Source organism: Onychostoma macrolepis, chromosome 20, assembly GCF_012432095.1.
Source record: "Onychostoma macrolepis isolate SWU-2019 chromosome 20, ASM1243209v1, whole genome shotgun sequence".
NCBI lineage: Eukaryota > Metazoa > Chordata > Actinopteri > Cypriniformes > Cyprinidae > Onychostoma > Onychostoma macrolepis.
The window spans coordinates 11143618-11164537 of record NC_081174.1 but is presented as its reverse complement, the minus strand read 5'-3'; the positions used below and the strand labels follow the sequence as shown (position 1 = coordinate 11164537).

Below are 20920 nucleotides of genomic sequence, written 5' to 3'. Positions count from 1 at the left end.
AGCAAAAGTTTTGTGTGTTCTTGTGCTTTATTTCTCTTTACTGTATCATTAAGATGCCAGCATTCCTGGAAATGAATGTAGTAAGATTGCTCAAGCCAATGCAACCTTTACCTGGGGGAAGGTCACCTGACTAAGGCCCATTACAGGTTCAATGATCTGGATCTTGGTTCTCCACTGGCCCTGTGTCCTGTCACTCACTCCTGCCCTTCACCTCTATGGGGACACATTCATAAAGCTCCACACACTCAACGGTACTTTTCTCTGTGAACTTAATAAACCACTGCTGGATTGTATGATTTTTTCCATGGCAGAGAACAAGCCGTACCGCTATGGGCTCATCGTTCTGGGAATGGCGTTCATGGCGTTGGGTCTGTTCATGATTTCCGTAGAGAAGCCACAGGTGTTTGCCACGTTCTGCGCTGCGGGAGTGATAATGGTGATCATTGGGTCTGTCTGGTCAGTGTGTCAGTGTTACCCCAGGGTAAGGAAAGAGGCTGTTCCTTCTGTTCACTAGTAGATCTATTTAATGTTTTATTGTCAAAGCATAATATCAGATCTTGGGTTATTAATACTCAAAGTTAGACTTTGAATTGTGTTACATTCGAGTGTTTCACTCGGCCTACAGGTGACCGTTATACTGCCAGATAAGGAAGAAATCTGTGGGGCTGAAAAACAGGACTTGAGTGCTGGAAGCTCAGATGAAAAAAGGTTAGAGTGATCTAAAAATATATAACATTTCCAGTATATAACATTTTTTGATATATTGCAAATTATATTAACTTACATAAACTTAAAGAAACTAGTGTCTATTTTGTGTGATGTAGTTCTCTAGTAAATTTATGTTGTAGAAAAAAAAACTACAAAAAAATTTGTCTTGGCAATAAGGCATTTACAAAGCTACATAAGGATGCTCTAAATAAACAGAAACACTGCGTTTTTTTAAGATTGAATGGATAATTTACTTAAATAGTAAAAATAATGCAAACGGTCGTCTCCATCACCCTCCATTCATTCATCCAGTCTAATTCAATCTCTTCCTTCTCTTTCTGTCGCTACACTGGGGTCTGTGTGTTTTCTGAGAGCCCATCAAGACTCATTACTTTCCAAGTCTAAATTCACTCCCTGTGTAACTGGGTTCAGCAGTTGGGTAATTGAATCTTACCAGACAGAGAATGTAATTACTCTGAATTTGATGAGATTATTTTTGGTTAAAATCTTTAAGAGACAAGGGTTCAACCTTACAACTCAACAGCCTCTAAGAACACTCTCTCTCTCTCTCTCTCAGCATTATCAACACTATTTGATGTAGATTACACTGATAATAGTGAGTTTTAGAAAGCAGTCACAAAATAATGAAAAAAAGAAGCAACTGGCCTCGCTATATTCAAGATTTCCTCCATCATCAAATCTTTCCACCATGACTGACATTTACACTCGTTTTTTGCCTTTGTTGCAAGGTCACTAGATTTCTGAACACTGGGGACATAATAAAAATATAATTGAAATCTCATTTGTTATTTTCTATTTATTACAAAAAACAACAACAACAAAAAAAAACAGGGACAATACATTTTAAATGTTTTTGTTTTTAATTGTTGTGGGTTAATAATTAATCATTTTTAGCATGTTTTGATTTTTGGTCTCATTTTAATACAACTGACCAAAAAAAAAAAAAATCTGTTAATAGTAACCCTTGTAAATAGCAAGAAGTTCAAAACAATATTATATTATAACAAAATTATGACTTTACAAAAACATATTACAAAAAAATAAGGCAAAATAAATATGAGAAGATCTAATAAATTAAACCTTATTTAACAAATATTTTAACATGCCCCCATATGTTACACTAACGTAACACTTTTTTTTATTTTTATTACATTTTTGTTCCTGAAATCCAACCTTCTGCTAGGATCAGTACAATTCTGTATCAGTATACATTTTTTTTGGATCAAAGGTATCCCGGTCTTACAAAAAAATTTGAACACCACCACAAACTGACAATTTGATCCAGATCAAAACCAAGATTTTATGGTTAATCCAATTTCAAGATCCCTTTTTTTTTTTTTTTTGAACAACCCATAAGATTTGATCAAATCTGATAGATGAAATCCGATCAGATTACTTTTGAACAACTGATTATTAATAGAAAATAACAAATGAGATTTCAATTATATTTTGACTCAAATAAGGAATGCCCCCACAGGGTCAAGCCATTTCAAAGGGGTTTCAGCATTTCAGGTCATGGCAAAGTCGTGGCCTAATGGTTAGAGCGTTGGACTCAAACACCAACTGCTTCCTGAGAATGGGATAAATACTTGGCCTCATGTCACATCACTTAATTTACCCTCAGGTGATGCAATTGACATTTTCTTCAGTAGAACAGCAAAGAAGAGTCAAAAAAAAAAGGAAATCAGGCAACACAAAATTATCTCCTGACAATATAGAGGTCTTAAGTGAAATGTTTAGTCTGTACAGGAAACTGAACATTATTTATTTACAACATTAAAACCAAACACTGCAAATCGAACACAATGGTAACCCATACACAGTGCTGGGTAGTAACTGTTTACATGTAACCATATTACATAATCAGATTCCAAAAAATTTAGTTTTTGTAATTAGATTATAGCTATTACATTTTAAAATGCTTATAATCAAATTACAATTACTTTTTGTATTACATGATTACATATTCACATTTTATTCTGAGCCAAAATATTTACCTGAAATCCTGTGAGACTTCATTTTTAAATAGGCTATTCTAATTTAACAAGACATTTGCATGTACACAGTTATTCTTCAAATCTATGTGATCAAGTTAGGTAAAAAATAATCTAAAAGTAATTAAAAGTAGTCCGATTATGTTACCTAAAATGAGTAATGTAATGGATCGCATTACTGACTACAATTTCCATCATGTAATATGTCAAGTAATCTACTCAGAACTGCCCATACAACCACAAATGGTATTTTTAACTTTTTTAAACTTTAAAACCATAGCTTCTGTCCAACTGTCATAAGTGACCCTGGACCACAAAACCAGTCTTAAGTCGATGGGGTATATTTGTAGCAATAGCCAAAAATACATTGTATGGGTCAAAATTATAGATTTTTCTTTTATGCCAAAAATCATTAGGATATTAAGTAAAGATCATGTTCCATGAAGATATTTTGTAAATTTCCTACCGTAAACATATCAAAACTTCATTTTTGATTAGTAATATGCATTGCTAAGAACTTCATTTGGACAACTTTAAAGGCGATTTTCTCAGTATTTTGATTTTTTTGCACCCTCAGATTCCAGATATTCAAATAGTTGTATCTCGGCCAAATATTGTCCAATCCTAACAAAGCTTATGTATTCAGCTTTCAGATGATGTATAAATCCCAATTTCAAAAAATTGACACTTATGACTGGTTTTGTGGTCCAGGGTCACATGTGCGCATTCACTTGAAACATATAAGCGTGTTGTTGTGTGCTGACATTTACATCAAGCATGCACTCGTAAACCCAGGTTGGATAGTTAGTTGGAATCAATGGTGTACTACTCCAATGAGAGAATTTTCATTTCAGGGATCATTTTTTTTTTTTCCCTTTAATGTGTAAAACCTTTTAAATTAGCATATATATAGACATTGAAATACTGTAGCATAACTCTCACATTTATTTCCGGTCACAGTCCAACGAAACCAATAAGAGCTCCCTTGGCTGGCTTCTGTGACGATGAAGTAGAAATATCGGCAGATCCAAAACACCAATCCGGTGAGCATGTTATCGTCCTCCACACATGTCGAAGTTCTCCCAGTGTTCTGGTCTGCTCCAGCACTCCACTGACGGACAGAAGATCTCCACGACCAGACCCCAACAGAGAGATGTACTATGGGAAAGTGGAGGACTCGTGTTACCACACATCTGAGCTGGAGAGTGAATAGCTACTGCTGATAATGTCCAAATCACCATCTATGTCTGACATAAAATATTTGACACCTATGTAGCTCTAATTTTATTTTTTAAATAACTAGTAAAATAACAAAATGTCTATGCATGTAATTTATGTGCCATCACTTTTTACATTAGGCTGTCAAGCGTTTGAATGTCACAAGGTCTGGCCATGACTTTGTCAAAAGCATATGATAATAGAATCGTTCAACTCTCAGGGAAATAAAGCTGGAAAAGGTTTAAGCATTAGGTGATGAAATACTTGTGCCCTTGACTCACCACACAGACCAGAGGACACTGAAAGAGGAACTGCCTGGTGTGAAGTTTTTATATTTGTTTGTGGTGCTCCTTCCTTTACATTTGAGACAGCACAATAATTATAATTTATATGTTTTTAGATTATTTAAATGTATTATCTGAAAAATTCTATTACTTTAATGTGTAAAAGCGATTACGTTCTAGATATTTTTAGTCATGTAAAAAAAGAAAATGCATGTTGTAATACTGTGAATCATCTTGGCCACAAATTATGTATGCGTACGCACTCCTTTGTTTTTGGGACTTTCCATTTATGAGGTTCCATTTGTGCCAAAAAAAGGAGTCAACTGCTTTGTGCTATACATTTGTCCGTGTCTACATTGTCTATGTGTTAAGATGAACAAAGAACATACTCATCAACATCTACTAATTTGTGTTGGCTTATGTCATCCTCCTTGCCGAGCTAGTTCTGTCATTTATGGAAGGCTGTTTCCAAAAATTATGCTGACCCAATTTATGCGAAAAAGTGTTGACTGCTTTGTACAATACGTTTGTTTATGTCTTTGCTGTTGTTTCATTTGTGTTATCTACTTGTGTCGTCCTCCGTCATAGCCTCAGCTCTGTTTTATTCTTTATACAGTAAGTCACTGCTGTCAGTCAACAATCTGTAGTGCATTTTAGAGTTATCCAGGTAAACAAATAGAATGTTTTGATACTTTTTCCACTGATGAGCTTTTACAATCTTTCTAACACTCTGACAAATTATGACAAAGCATGAAGACTAAAGGACTATACTGTAGATTTGCTCAAGTTTATGAAAACTTGTTATTGAACAAATGTAGGCTACATGTTCTGTTTGTTTACACTCTTAAAAATAAGGGTGCTTCACAATGCCATAGAAGAACCTTTTTGTCTAAATGGTTCCATAAAGAACTTTGTTTCACAAAAGGTTCTTTGTGTTCTTCAGATTATAAAAAGTTAAGATCCTTTGACTGAATAGTTATTTGTGGAACCAAAAATGGTTCTTCTGTGGCATCTCTGTGAAGAACCTTTTTAGGGGTGTACCTGGATATCTGCAAAATGGTCTGCAGAACATTAACTGAGAGCAGTAACTCATTAAGCATAAAATGCTGAACACATGACAGGGAAGACAACAGTAGACATATGCCATATCCGTTGACTTCTGCTTTTATACTGAACTATTGTTATTTTATATCCTCTAAACCTAAATATGAACCATTTTTACAAATGGGGCAGGTCACTCAAAATACATAAATACATTCCTCATGTTTATATGATCCACAGAAGAAAAAAAATCTTAGTTTTTGAACAACATAGGCTGAATAAATGATGACAGAATTTTCATGTTTGTAGCTTCTCTTCTCTTCTCTTCTTCTCTTCTTCTCTTCTCTTCTTCTTCTCTTCTTCTTCTTCTTCTCTTCTTCTTCTTCTTCTCTTCTGAACATGTATAGATTGTATTGTGTTTTGCAGGTTTAATTCGACTGCTGCTCTTTTAGCTGCTCAACAATACCACTATTTGGCCAACAGAGGACGACGTGAACCTGTTTTTGGTCAAAGTGATATACCAGCAGCATCCGCCGTGCACGCGCAACTATTTGGCTCTCGTGGACGCGCGCAGGTGACATGTGAGCTGAAGTTCAGTGTAAAAATATGGGAAGCCAAACAACCCAAAAGTGGGACGAAACAGCGCGGTATTAAAGAGTTCGCGAACATAAGAAGTTCGTGTTTTTCCTGCACGTTAACGTAATGAAGATCAGTATTAAGTCATTACATTTCTTTTGCCTAATATCTCTCATAGTGTTAGCTACTTTGAAGCACGTATAGGCTATATTTAGTAGCCACATGTTCAAAGCAGAAACTTCCATTGTCCTCTTAAAATGTTAATTAAAAAATTAAAATGTTTTATGGTTTCATTCATCAAACCATATTTGAAGTAAATTTAACATTTAAGAATATTTGTGTAACTGTAGCATATGATTAGGCTATACTGAAAAAAAGGAGTAAAATTTACATATATTTTTTGCCAGGACATTATCCATTAATTTTACCTTACGGAAATTAACGATGGTTTTACTATAGTAAAAGTGCAGTAACCAGGGGTGGATTTTGACGGATTGATTGTCATTTGTTTAACCGCAGTTGAACTACAAATATGGTTAAATGGTTCGTGTAATAAAATCATGGTTAATTTTCACGTGTTTTTAAATTAATTAATTACATTTTATTTATTTATTTAATATGGAGTGTAGAGAAAAGAATGAGAAACGTATCCATTATATAAAATCTGACTGTTAAAGTTAAATAACATTACCTTGGATGTTCCCTTGTCTTTAGAGATAAAAAATAATAATTAAAAAAAAAATACATAAAAAAAATCCCATATATGTAACCCTGGACCACAAAAAGCACGGGTATATTTGCAGCAATAGCCAACAATACATTGTATGGGTCAAAATTATATATTTTTTCTTTTATTCCAAAAATCATTAAGTAAAGATCATCCATGAAGATATTTTGTAAATCTCCAACCGTAAATATATCAGAACTTAATTTTTGATTAGTAATATTGCTAAGAACTTCATTTGGACAACTTTAAATGTGATTTTCTCAATATTTTGATTTTTTTTTTTTTTTTTTTTAAATTTGCACCATCAGATTCCAGATTTTCAAATTTGTATCTCGGCCAAATATTGTCATATTCAAACCATACCTCAATTGAAAGCTTGTTTATTCAGCTTTCAGATTATGTATAAATCTCAATAAAAAATAAATAAATTAAAAAAAAGTACCCTTATGACTGGTTTTGTGGTCCAGGGTCACATACCTATATCCTATTTAATAATAGTTCCAATTTAAAATGGTACATAACTGCAATTTTGTGCTAAATGTAGAACTTGACGACAACAACAATAATAACTAGGTACAAAATAAAAATATATGAACTAGAAGCTGGGTGTTCTCCTCCAGAGAACTATGGTATTGTAAATGTATTAAAGTCTTATTATATAGGCTATTAGGCCCTATATATAGGCTAGGCAATGTGTGAAGTTCTTCAAAGTAGCTAAAGCAATTTTTAATGTCTTAATATGAAAGATAATAAGCAAAGGAGAAATGTAATAACTTAATACTGATCTTCATTATGTTAACTTGCAGGGAAAAACACGAACTTCTTATGTTCGCGCCGCGCCGCTCGATCCATTGAGCCGCGCCTATGAACTCTTTTTTCCGCGCTGTTTCGTCCCACTTTTGGGTTGTTTGGCTTCTCATATAAAAACAGTATAAAGGCTTCCTTTTGTCTTGTTTTAAAAAATAAATGAAAACAGTTTTACTACAAATCAATTTAAATATTATTTAGTAGCTATTAATTGTTTCACCCTGTATTTCACTATATATTTACCTCTAACTAATTGACACACACATTTTACAGGTTTCATTTTGGCAAATGTTGCATGTCTGTGCAGGAATAGTAAACGCATAAAATGTGTGTGGGTGGACTGTAATCTGACTCCTCTTCTGCTGTGTTTATTAACGAGACATCGTTCGATATAAGGACAGTGAAACGTCAGCACGCCCCACCTCGCTGCTTCATTCAGTCAGAGAGATTCAAATGACATGTTAAATGACATGAGGACACACTTCTGCTCCAAATCTCTCTGCTTCATACGCCTGCCTTATCATATGACGAACAACAGTGCAAAAAAGGGAATTCTTTGCAATATCACCTAAAACTGCTTATTTTATATTGCTTGGTTTACTGTCCACAGAATGAAAAGCTTCGTGGCGGTGTGCTGTCTGAGTTTTCTGCTGGGTCTTGTGGCTGTAGTTGAGGGTGATGAAGACTACACTGAGGATGAAGAGATGATCCTGTCTTTAATTCTGCAGGATGACACCCAGCCTGAAGCAGAGAGCAGGCCATCCGCCCAGTTTTACAGGTGCACTAAGGTAAGATCGCTAACTGCTAAATCAACTAATGGTGTGGCTATTACCAGATATTAAAAATATTAACAAAAATGCTTAGTTAAGGAAAATACTTTGGGGGAAAAAATAGGTCAGGTGTATCAAATGAAATATAAAAAATATAATTGATAATGCCTATATATAGGCTATAAAAAATTAAAGATGTTTAAAAGAAAACACACTTTTCATCTGGTGTCAGAAACTTTCATGTAACTGCCAATAAACACTCGGAAGTTGTCCTGAGAAAAAACAGTATTGCTGTATTCCAAGAAAGTCTAAAATAAACGCTCTGTACGTGCGGAACTTTTGGAATGAGGAGGTTATCAAAATCAGTGTGAATCAAGTGCCCTACGTCGTGTTTTACGCACAGGACGCGTGGCGCATGCCGGGTCAGTATATCGTGGTGATGCGGAACGGAACGCACGTGAACCAGGTGGAGCGCACAGCGCGCAGACTCCGCGCAAAAGCCGCCAAACGCGGATATCTGATCGAAATACTGCAGACGTATTCAGGAGCTTTCCACGGGTTTCTGGTGAAAATGAGCAGCGATGTTCTTCACATGGTAATTTGCAAACATTATTACATAATGCTCACAATTTCATATTTTATATTTAAGAATGTTTGAGAAGTCTGATGGACTGAAAAAAAAAAGAAAAAAGATGAAAACAAGTATTGGAATTACAATAATTCTTAAACACACACATTTCCTGTCTTCTTCATTCCATTGCCTTTGATTTTGGCAGGCAGTAAAGCTTCCCCATGTGGAATACATTGAAGAGGATTCCTCCATCTTCGCCCAAAGCATCCCATGGAACCTGCAGCGCATCCTTCAAAACAAACATGAGACTGGAAAATACTCACCACCCAGTGAGCTGAAGCTTTCCCCTCTTTCCCAAACACTTTGTTACTTCCAAAAATATGTTCTGAGATCCTGAAGTAAAAGCTTTTCCTATTTTATATGGTAATAAAGTATTATTGAGCTGGAATGTTTGTGTGTATGTAGATGACGGAGCAAAGGTGGGAGTGTATCTTTTGGACACAAGCGTTCAGGTGACTCATCGCGAGATTGAGGACAGGGTGATGGTGACGGACTTCAACAGTGTGCCGGAGGAGGACGGGGTCAGAGTTCACAGACAGGTAGTTGAATGTGATAAAATGTGTTGTATGACAACTGGACAGTTTTAATAGCTAATAAGAAGCGTGTGTCCATCTGCCCACAGGCTAGTCAGTGTGACAGTCATGGCACGCACATAGCAGGTGTGGTCAGTGGACGGGACTCGGGTGTAGCTCGAGGTGCCAGTGTAAACAGCGTCCGCGTGTTGAATTGCCAAGGCAAGGGCACCATGTCAGGAGCTTTGGCAGGTAAACCAAAACATTAATAATAACCTGTATATTAATTTAGAAGAATGTTTTATAAGAAATGTCTTTTTAAAATGATTTAGAAAGTAGATGTTTGCAGAACTTGCATTAATTGACCCAACTCTGTTGCAGGTCTGGAGTATATTCAGTCGTCTCTGATGTCTCAGCCTATCAGACCTGTGATCCTACTGCTGCCATTTGTAGGGGGATTCAGTCGCACCCTCAACGCTGCCTGCAGGAAAATGGTGGAATCTGGCGCAGTGCTTATTGCTGCAGCTGGTAACTACAACGATGATGCTTGTCTGTACTCACCAGCCTCAGAGCCTGAGGTACAATGGATTGAATTCTTCAGAAAAGCAGTTGCTTGTCAATATATTCGGTTTTGACTTCATTTGGTCCTCTGCTGCAGGTGATAACAGTAGGGGCCGTTAATTTTGCTGACCAGCCCTTGAGCACTGGGACGACAGGCACCAACGTGGGCCGCTGCGTGGATGTGTTCGCACCCGGTGATGACATCATCAGCGCGTCCAGCGATTGCTCCACCTGCTTCACCACCAAGAGTGGAACGTCACAAGCAGCGGCACATGTTGCTGGTTAGCACACACATACCAAACCTATGATGTTTTATTTGATCTGATCTGTCCGTATAACAGCTGTGGTCTGTGTGTATTTTCAGGTATAGCGGCAGTGCTCCTAAATTTGAATCCGAACTCGAGTTCTGCTGAGCTTCTGCAACAGCTTCTCCGTCATTCGGTCAAACAGGTCATTAACCCAGAGTCTCTGCCACTGATCCACCGTCTCGCTACACCCAACATGGTGGTCGCCCTGCCTGACCCGACCTCCACACTCACAGGTCAGAGCTCACAAGGAAAACTTTATTTAAATGACTCAACACTGTGGCTTGCTGAGCAATGTCAGTAATAGTCTGGACTGACAATACAGTCTGATGATGACTCTAATACTGTAATCAGCAGACTAATAAATTCATAACAATGAATTATATCATTATATCATTATTAATTATACCTTATTAATATTTAATAATAATATAAATCTTTAATTCAATATAATTAGCAGATTACAATAAATTTTGTATATAATATAATATAATATAATATAATATAATATAATTAGGTCTGTCAGTTTAACATGTTAACTTAATTAATTAGTTATGAAAAAATAACGCGATTAAAATATTTTAACGCAGTTAACACACTGGCCCCGCCCCCAAACCTGTACGTCATCTTACATTTCATACAACATATTGACTGTTGACAAATATGATGCAGGGCAACAACTCCATAAATGCAGTTACGCCCTAAAAATTCAACATATTGGGGCAAAAAATGCCCCTGTGTGAGTTTTTGTCTCATATTTATATCATATGATAAGCGATATCACACGAGTGCTGTTTTTTGTCACGAAGAACACGAGTGCAAATGTGATTTTATACAATAGTTCAGTAAATAAGAAGTTAACATTGTGCAAAATTTAAACACAATATTGTGTTTTGTTCAATTTTGCCAACGAAAATATTACCTATAAAGCCACAGCAGAACTGTTGTGCATCTCTGAGCAACATAGCAGTGTTTAGTTTCTGAATGAATCTGTGCTTTGAACGAATCGTGTGAACCAATGATTCAAAGACCCATTCATAAAGAGAGCCATTTCTTGAATTCCTGAATGAATAAGTCTTTTGAACGAATCGACTCATAAACACATTTACCACCATATGCTGGTAGTTTTGGTTTCTTCTTTAGAGTATCATTTCATTAATTAAAAAAAAAAAACATTTAAGGGATAGTTCACCAAAAATAAATAAATTCTGTCATCATTTACTCACCCTCATGTTGTTTCAAACCTGAATTACTTACTTTCTTTTGCACAACATAAAAGAAGGTATTTTGAATACTGTTGGTAACTAAGCTGTTTTGGGCACTAGTGACTTTCATTGCACGAACAAAAAATACTGAGATGTTTCTCAAATTATCTTCTTTTATTTTCCATACTTTATGTTAGGCCATTAGCCTAAACATTTAACACAAAGAAAGGTTTAAATTCTCTTTTGGGGGTATTTTCAAAAATTTTGTTTGCGATTAATTAGATTAATTAATTGCAGCACCCTGTAATTAATTAGATTAAAAATTTTAATCGACTGACAGCCCTAAATATAATATAATAATATAAAAATCTTCTCTCAGAACCATTGATATATTATAGTTTTTGTTAATATTTTGTAATGAAATCTTACATTTTTTGTAAAAAAATTGAATAAAAATTGTATTTGTTTTTTTTTTTAAATGTCTATATGTGACCACAAAACCAGTCATAAGGTTCAGTTTGAGATTTTGAATAGATAATCTTTCCATTGATGTATGGTTTGTTAGGATCGGACAATATTTGACCGAGATACAACTATTTGAAAATCTGGAATCTGAGGGTGCAAAAAAATCTAAATATTGAGAAAATCGCCTTTAAAGTTGTCCAAATGAAGTTCTTAGCAATGCATATTACTAATCAAAAATTAAGTTTTGATATATTTATGATAGGAAATTAACAAAAAATCTTCACAGAACATGATCTTTACTTCATATCCTAATGATTTTTGGCATAAAAGAAAAATAGATGATTTTGACCCATACAATGATATAATAATAATAATAATAATATAATATATAATATTATATTAACCTTTAATTTATTTATTACTGTAATTAGCAGACTGTAATGAATTTGTAGATAATATAAACCTTATTAATATTTAATAATAATATCATTAGAAGACCTCAGTTTATAATATAATATAATATAAATATTATTTATATGAATTACATATATTGTTTTAGTTTAATATTTAGTACATACTAATTGTGTATTTATTAGTGATTTTTAACATGTAAAACACTGTACATACAATTGCATAATGAATTGCATTTTATTCTTCCCTGGAACAGCTTAACTTCCAAAGTGGTCTCAATTGGTTTTAGGTAGTCTGTTACTGGCCCAAGCTGGTTTCATTATTTTTGCAGGTAGATTTTAAACAGTCCTAACAATGTCCGAAACATATTGGCAAGCATTAAGGTCCGCTACATGTGTGTTTTCTTACAGGAGAGGATCTGCTCTGTAGATCCGTTTGGTCTGAGCGGTCAGCTGTTAAAGGTTTTGCCACAGCTACATCCCGCTGTCGTCACGGTGAAGAGATGCTGAGCTGCTCTAGTTTCTCACAAAACGGAGCAAGAGCTGGAGAAAGAGTGGAGGTGATTAACAAAGAATGTTTGTTTAGATTGCTCAAAAATAAAAAAAGTTATGTTAAAATAATTTTCTTCCTGACAGGAGAGAGATGGGCAGAAAGAGTGTGTTGCTGTCAATGGGAATGGAGGGCAAGGTGTGTTCGCTGTAGCGCGCTGCTGCACAGGCCACAAAGCTCAGTGCCAGATGTTAGAGAGTCCCCAGAGAGGTGCGGATGCAGAGTGTCCTCCAGACCACCAGCTGACAGGTGACAGATGGTTTCACACTGCAGCGTTTTTCATAAACTCAGGAAATTATCATTAATTGATGGAATGTTCTGGGTTCAGGGGAAGTTAAAATCTGTTGGGATTTGGTCAGTTACAAGACAATAATCTGAAAATGTCCATAAAAAAGTTATTTTATAAACAAATATCTGTTATTAATAATAAAAATATGGTTCATAATATGAATATTAATAAAATAACATTTAATAACATTTCAATACCTTTTTTTAATTCTTGTGAACTTTTTATTGAGCTTTTGTTTTGAAATAGTTCACACAGAAATTACAATTTACCCAACCCTCAGGCCATCCAAGATGGGTTTCTTCATCAGAACAATTTTGGAGAAATTTATCATTAAATCATTTGCTCACAAATGGATCCTCTGCAGTGAATGGGTGCCGTCAGAATGAGAGTCCAAACAGCTGATAAAAACATCACAATAATCCTTAAGTAATCCACACGACTCCAGTCCATCAGTTAACATTTTGTGAAGTGAAAAGCTGTGTGTTTGTAAGAGACAAATCTATCATTAGGACATTTTAACTTTAAACCGTCACTTCTGGCCAAAATACTGTATCCATAATGCATACTTCCTTCAGTGAATAAGTCCATTGGTTTTGGACTATTTTCACTACATATTGATTCCAAGACAAATTTTCATTTTAGAAAGCATTATTACTAATTTAAGTTTAAAACATGTTGATGACAGATTTATTTCTTACAAACATACAGCTTTCCACTTCACAAAACGCTAATTGATGGATTTATGTATTATTGTGATATTTTTATCAGCTGTTTGGACTCTCATTCTGACGGCACCCATTCACTGCAGAGGATCCATTGGTGAGCAAGTGATGTAATGCTACATTACTCCAATCGGAAGAAACAAACTCATCTAGATCTCAGATGGGCTGAGGGTGAGTAAATGTTCATTTTTGGATGAACTATTCCTTCACTTAATGAGTGAAGTTTCTGTTGTCGCTGTAGCTGAAAATGAATTGAGTTCTCTATGCTCAACTACATGACAACTTGTTTGTTTCATTGTATATTTATGTACACAGCTGTCATCTTTCCCTGCAGGCTGCAGTTCTTCCTCTTCATCTGGAGATGCATCGGACTCTGATCGACCTCTACATGGCGTCCGCAGGGCATGTCCTGCTAAAAGGGGTGTAACGTCATCATACGCCTCCTGCTGCCACACAACCTCTCTGGAGTGCCGGCTGAAAGAACACGACTCTACGGGTCTCAGCGAGCAGGTGACTTACCCTCAACAAGTTTCCACTGACACAATGAACAGAAAAACTAATGTACGGCTTCTAACATATTTAACAGTTGCAGTTTAAATCCTGAATCTGTTTTGCAACTGTAGAATAATCAAAATGTGATTTGGTGTATCTCAGCAACACAAGCCTGCATCTTTCTTTCAGGTGGAGGTTTCATGTGAAGACTCGTGGACACTGACAGGCTGTCAGGGTCTGTCGCGTGGCTCTGTCGTTCGTGGGGCATTTGCTATGGGAAACAACTGTGTAGTTCATACATCTGGAGGAGATAAAGGAGCTGCTGCCATTGCCACCTGCTGCAGGCACCACCCTTCTTACCAGCCGTCTGACCACTGAGGGATGTGTTCTTTTCTTTTCTCACGTCTCTAAACATGTAACCATGGACATAACTGCTATAACACACATAGTTGGAGGCGTTACACAAGTGAGCTCAGTTCTGTCATTATGCAATGTTACATGACAGAGAAGTGCATTGTAACCAGTTCTGGACATAATCATATTCAATCTAGAAACTCTACAAGGAGCACTAAAACACTTTAAAAGGCCTTTAAACAGCAAAACATTTATACATGCATCATTGCATTAATATTAGAATTCAGACTGATACCGATAATTATTTTCATGTGGCTATACAATTCCTTAAATAATAATAAAACCCCCCACTAAAATTGATAAATTGTTTTAAAATCTAAAAGTGAATTCAGGGATCACTGAAAAATGGGTATTAATTTTGAGATTTTCTAAAAATTACATTTTACAGTGGTATAGCGAGCGTTAGATGACAACTAACTATTAAAATAGAGGAAATAAGCATGTACAATGAAATATAGAATATGTGTCAATATACTTAAAATATGCAGCAATACTGCTTAATTTAAAAAAAACAACAACAATATCAGTAACGGATATTATAGATAATACCACTTTGACTGGATTTAGGACCAGCACTTTTCATTTTTATATTAACAGAATGTATTTAAAATATGTACCAATACTGTTACAAAAACAAACAAAAAAAATCTCCAATATCGGTAACCGATATTATAGATAATACCACTTTGACTTATTCAGGACCAGCACTTGTCATTTTTAAGTTTACACATATTCTGAATTGAAACAGCTCTATTTTCACTATTTCTGGCAAGAGCGTTTTCTCCTATTATGCATGTGCACTGTGTATAAGAGTGTAATTCTTTTTATAAATATATTTTTATATTGCAAACTTTATGACAACTTCATGTAATAGTCTACTTCAGACTTGGCACATACAAAATCACACAGTCTGAAAAGTTGTGCATTCCAGTTTTTCCTTTTTATATCAAATGTTTTCATTGTCAAACTCTGATGTACAAATTAAAATGTGGTTTTAACATGCATTAACAGATTCCTTTACACATCATACACACTCGCAGCAGAAATGAATCAAAGAATCACCAGTTATTAAAAACTCTTCAAGCATCTTTAACTCAGTCCTGACACCCAGCTTAAAAACGCAAGCTTCGTCACAGATCTACCGAGTGGTTGGTACAGCATCTACAGGTGTAGGAAAGGTTAAAAAAGATTGATTGGAGGGAGGAGGATCAGATTTGTGGATAGATTTAATACACCCGGTTCACTCAAGTACACCATATTTCAAAGAAGACTACAGCACTGGGTATAAACTGTAACCCCACAATATCTTACAGGCTCCTTTAGTGAAAACCTAAGCAGGCAGTTGAGCTGAAATTAGTGTGATATCTTTGCAAATGTGCATATTTCAGCAAAATAAGAAAGATGCCTTATGTTTAGGCACTGATCTGATGAATTCTCCCCTCAATTGTAACTGAACCGTGTGCCTTTAGTCCTGAAACGTTTCAAAATAATCCTCCGGTCATCCTAAAGCCTGTGTAACTAATCGTCCCAAACACTTACCACATCTGCTGCAGTGAATTAGCAATGAACCATTTACTGATTCAAATGCATGAAGGCAGTTGTGAGTACTGCAGTGTTTTGCTGACTATTAGAGGCCAAAACCAAGAGAAAGAGACAAAGTCAAAGACCATACTGAAAAAGACTGCTTAAACCAGCCTTAACAGGTTTGCCGGTTTTACCAGGCCTTCGGCCTGATCAATCTTGATTTTAAGTGCCTCGAGGTACTCTAATATCAGCAAACCAGGCTGGCCATGTTGAAAAAACAACAACAACTAAATAACATGTTGAACCAGTTTAAGATGGTCTGCTAGTTTTATCAGGTCTTCCAGCCTGACTAATCTTGAATTTAAGTACCCCAAACCACTCTACAACCAGCAAACCAGGCTGGCCATGAAAAAAAAGAAAAACGTGTTAAACCAGCTCAAGATGGTGTGCTGGTTTGACCTGGTCTTCTAGTCAGGGCAATCTTAAGTGTAAGTGCCCCAAACCACTGTAAAACCAGAAAACCAGGCTGGCCCTTTTGAAAAAAACATGTTAAACCAATTTAAAACAGTGTGCTGGTTTTATCTGGTCTCTCTGCCTAAGCAATCAGTTCCTGGAGGGCCGCAGCCCTGCAGAGTTTAGCTCCAACACACAAACCGTATAATTTTCAGTTGAGCCTGAACAACTTGATTAGTTGGATCAGGTGGGTTTAATTAGGGTTGGAGCAAAACACTGCAGGGCTGAGTTTGACACCCCTGGCCTAAACACAACTTAGCCAGGCTGAGACACCAGCATAAACCAGCAAATTCACTAAAGCTGGATTAAGATTTATTCTATAAACCAGCTTCTTTCAGCCAGTTCTTTTCCAGCAACAAAGTCTCTCACACGTACAAACATGCACAGAAGCGCGTGAAAGTTGCGAAGAGCAGGTGACTGTGAGGTAAAAAGCAGCACTAGCGTTTGTGTGAGGTGGCATTGAGGTCCTTCCGCTGTAAACATTGAAGCAATGTCGCTAAGTGTTCTAGTCTAAATACAAAATGAGCAGCAAACGGCAGCTGAATCACCCTGCAGACTCCCTGAAAGCAGGACATCACAGGCTCGGCTCAAACAAGGGACCGTGACGCACGAGACGCTGCCTGTGTCCTCATGTGGCGCTCTGAGATGAGCGCGGCCGAGCGATCCGAGTATACGTGTGCGCGTTATCGTAATGTCGAGTGGGTTCAGGCATTTGTGTAGCACGTGTCCACTGGTTTGTCTCAAGGCGAGGACGTTAGCGGCGTAAGGGAAGGAGTCGAGTAAAGGCACTTTACTCCTCTGTGAGAACTTTCCGTCCCGCCAACAACCTCCGTCTTTCCTCTTTCCCCTTCCCCTCCACCCCCTTTCCACCCCATCCTCGCCTTGTCATCCGATTTGCATTGCGTAAGGCAGACTGAACGGAAAAGATGCAGGCAAAAAAAAAAAAAAAAAAAAGACAAATTTGGCAAAATAAACCCTGAAAAGTGTCTTCACGTCTCTAGATCTTCATACCTAAGCAGCACGAGACAACATCAAAACAGACGAACAGAAAGAAATGACAAACTCTGCTGATTGTAGCACTCATTGTCTTTCAGGAAGAAGAAAAGCTCGTTGGACAGTAGCGTCTCTGTGTGTTGCATATGTGTCTCCGGACGCATCTGCTAATGCAATGTGTCTTCTGCCGTAAGGTCCGTCCTCAATGTCCACCATCATATTTCTGTCTAGCGCTCGCGTAAACAGCTTGTGTCTTTTGCTGCATGCGGTTCCTATTCAAGAAACTCGATGGACAGAGAGCAGCACGGGACGTCCGTTATTGTCTCCACGTGATGAATTTGTCACAAACTGAATTCAAATATAAAGTGCTTTAAAAAAATACCAGCAAGAAAGAGAAAGGGAAAAAAAAAAACAGTGGGATTATTTGACTCTCAGAGACTTGGCAAGTTCTTCTTTTTTTTTCGAATAAATTTGAGGCACCTCTCAAACAGATCCACAAAAAATAAAGAAAATCAGTAAAGGATTCTTAAAAATATTATTTTACATTTGAAATTACACTTATGGAACACATCTTTACATTTCTCATGAATAGTATCTACTTAATTACATTGGCAAATATACGCTGACTGCTTTTAAAACACCCCGTCTGGCACCATAGTAGTAGTTCGGCGTAAAAACGTCAAGGAAACGAACGCCTCTGTTTTTATTAAGTCCCACTGGTCTGACAGAACTCATCAAGCCAGACAAAACATCTAAATAACTTGCAAGACCTGAACTCTAATTTCATTCAGCCAGGTTTTAACCAACAGAAAAAAAAAAAAAAAAAAAAAAAAAAAGACATTCGCCTCTGTTCACGTTTCGCCTGGAGAGCGAACGCTCCGACGGGCCCTTTGGCTGCTACTGGTCGCTCCATTTCCAGTCTCTAGAAGATCAAATGCAGTTTTCTGATTGTCTGTTTAGAGCCACAACATCTCTCCGTCGGAGGGAAACTTTTTTGTGTTGTTTTGTTGCGCAAAAACAATGAGAAGTGTTATGGATCCACATCTTCTAGATCACTTCGAGAATCGCCTAACATCATGGGGGATTCAGATCCCTGAGAGAAAGAGAGGTGGAAATGGTGAAAGAGTAAACACTAGTGTATTTTATCATATGATGTAACTGATGATGGACTGCTGAATTAATGACAGACAGGGCTCTACCTGTCTGAGGGTTCTGTCTGAGTTCTCATTGGCTGGGCTGCCATCTGATCCATTACTGCTGCCGGACTGCTCCTTCTCATTCAGTAAAGCTGTGGCATAAGCTAGGGTGTCCTAAACACAAAAAGCAGCATTCACTAAACTTCATTCAGCAGTTCACATGCCCTCCTAATGGCTCAGAAAATTGGTGGCTAGCTCTAGGTAAATCTTTATTTAACTTGTACATTTTAAGTTTGACAAATACATAATCATGTATTATTCTGGTTATGTATAAATGTAAAGAATTGTGAGTGCAGTACCTGTGCTGAGATGGTGCGCTGGAAGGTTTTAGCTGTGGACGTTTCGTTCGATACATTACTCTGTGGTGTCCAGTAGTGCTCAGACATCTGAAAGAGGAGAGAAAGGGAATTCAACAATGGATGCTATTTCACAATAAAGAAGTACTGGTGTGTGTGTGTGTGTGTGTGTGTATATCTGTGGTCTCTTGCCTTCTTCTGAAGCCACTGCACTGCCCAACTCCAATGTCCTGAGAGCTCTTTAAAATAGTCCTTAGCTGGAGAACATCTAACAGAAACACATTGTTTACATTTAACATCACTTCTGCCAGAAACATGGATATTGGAAGCAGAGAATATTAGACATTATTTATTCTGATTCAAATAGTTATTTATTAAACCGTACTAAAGTTACCAATCTTTTCTACTGTCCATTAAAATGTTTTTTATACATGTGATTTCACTTCAAGTGGAATTATTGTTTAAAATGAAGAAAAATAGTAGACATTTAATATATCAGGCATGTAATTTCAGGTACTGGCTTATCATTACTCATAATTATTTTTTCATTATGCCCAATAACTGGTAAATGCCTGATATTAAAATTCAATACTATTTTCTCTAAATGAAGGACAAGTAATCTATTTAAAACTAACTGCTATAAATGCAAGTGAATTCGACATCATGATCACAATTATGAAGCATGAAAAATGTAGACTACATTTAATAGTGTTATTAAAGTAACGCTTTTAAAATGTTAAACATTAAAAAGTGTTACATTTTAAATATCCAATATCGACAGATACGAGTTAATTATTAAAGTACCCCTATTATGGATTTTTGAAAATGACCTTTCATGCAGTGTGTAACACAGCTCTAAGTGAATGAAAACATCCTGCAAAGTTTTAAATTTAAATATTGTCTCTCAAAAGAAAGAGTCGACTCTGAATAATTGAAACAAGTCGTTTTTAAAACGAATTCCAAGCCGTTTCATGTTGACGTTACATTAGCATATTGCCCGCCCACTTGTTGGTCTTTTCGCCTTGGTCTGAATGAAAATGCAAATTCATTCTTTGCCACTAGGTGCCGCTTTTGGAGCAGTAAAAATAGCTGTTTCCCTGGTAACGCTGTACACAAAGCAGCACTGCACTCTCAAACGCTCCTTTATCAGGCATTACAGGCATGATGAAATGAAAATTAGACCAATTACCGCAGATTAGCATCACGCAAAGGAGAGGTTTGGAAAAATGAATCGTTGAGCAAATCGTTTAGGAGTCGTTGAGCAAGTACGGTAAAAATAAATGCATATTATAAGACAATGAAAGTGTTTTTTGACCTTGCATGCATGTCAACCTGTTGTTGGGGACTCCCAAAACCAAAATATGAACCTTTCATTACCCATAATAGGGGCACTTTAAAAAATATTGTCTGGTAACCAAAATGGCACTATTATATCATATATCCCTAAAACACAATAATATTATATACAATTACATTCATATATGTTAATACTCATATGAGTATTCCTAAATTGATCCCAGTGCTCTACACTCACTTCTGTGCCAGCGTGACCAGGAACTTCACACACTGATAGCAGCGACTGCTGTCCACATTGTTGCTCTGATGCATCAAAGCTGTGAAAGAACGAGAATCACATATTATCACAAAATATCTGAATCTTACAAACACTCACACTGATAGAGCCAAATTATATAGT

General features: G+C 36.5%; 3 protein-coding genes across 4 annotated transcripts in view; 2 read left to right on the top strand and 1 right to left on the bottom strand.

Moving 5' to 3' along the window:
* Window positions 1-188: 188 nt before the first annotated feature.
* bsnd (barttin CLCNK type accessory subunit beta) lies at window positions 189-5564 on the top strand. Its single transcript, XM_058756244.1, has 3 exons — window positions 189-481; window positions 626-708; window positions 3684-5564. Exons 1-3 carry the CDS (start codon window positions 293-295, stop codon window positions 3934-3936), a joined length of 525 nt encoding a protein of 174 aa, XP_058612227.1. The 5' UTR covers window positions 189-292; the 3' UTR covers window positions 3937-5564.
* A 2260-nt stretch (window positions 5565-7824) lies between these two features.
* pcsk9 (proprotein convertase subtilisin/kexin type 9) lies at window positions 7825-15706 on the top strand. Its single transcript, XM_058755004.1, has 12 exons — window positions 7825-8164; window positions 8550-8741; window positions 8923-9046; window positions 9183-9316; window positions 9400-9541; window positions 9671-9867; window positions 9948-10131; window positions 10215-10391; window positions 12647-12795; window positions 12872-13034; window positions 14131-14306; window positions 14478-15706. Exons 1-12 carry the CDS (start codon window positions 7988-7990, stop codon window positions 14664-14666), a joined length of 2004 nt encoding a protein of 667 aa, XP_058610987.1. The 5' UTR covers window positions 7825-7987; the 3' UTR covers window positions 14667-15706.
* Window positions 15707-15843: 137 nt separating this feature from the next.
* The window catches only part of usp24 (ubiquitin specific peptidase 24), a 68728-nt gene continuing 63651 nt past the window's right edge, over window positions 15844-20920 (bottom strand). For both annotated transcript variants that reach the window (XM_058755002.1, XM_058755003.1), the window contains 5 exons: window positions 20759-20837; window positions 19417-19492; window positions 19228-19314; window positions 18932-19042; window positions 15844-18825 (listed from right to left, as the gene is read on the bottom strand). In XM_058755002.1, the coding sequence (XP_058610985.1) occupies window positions 18763-18825; window positions 18932-19042; window positions 19228-19314; window positions 19417-19492; window positions 20759-20837 (416 nt within the window). In that variant the 3' untranslated portion in view covers window positions 15844-18762. The remainder of the gene's footprint in view (window positions 18826-18931; window positions 19043-19227; window positions 19315-19416; window positions 19493-20758; window positions 20838-20920) is intronic.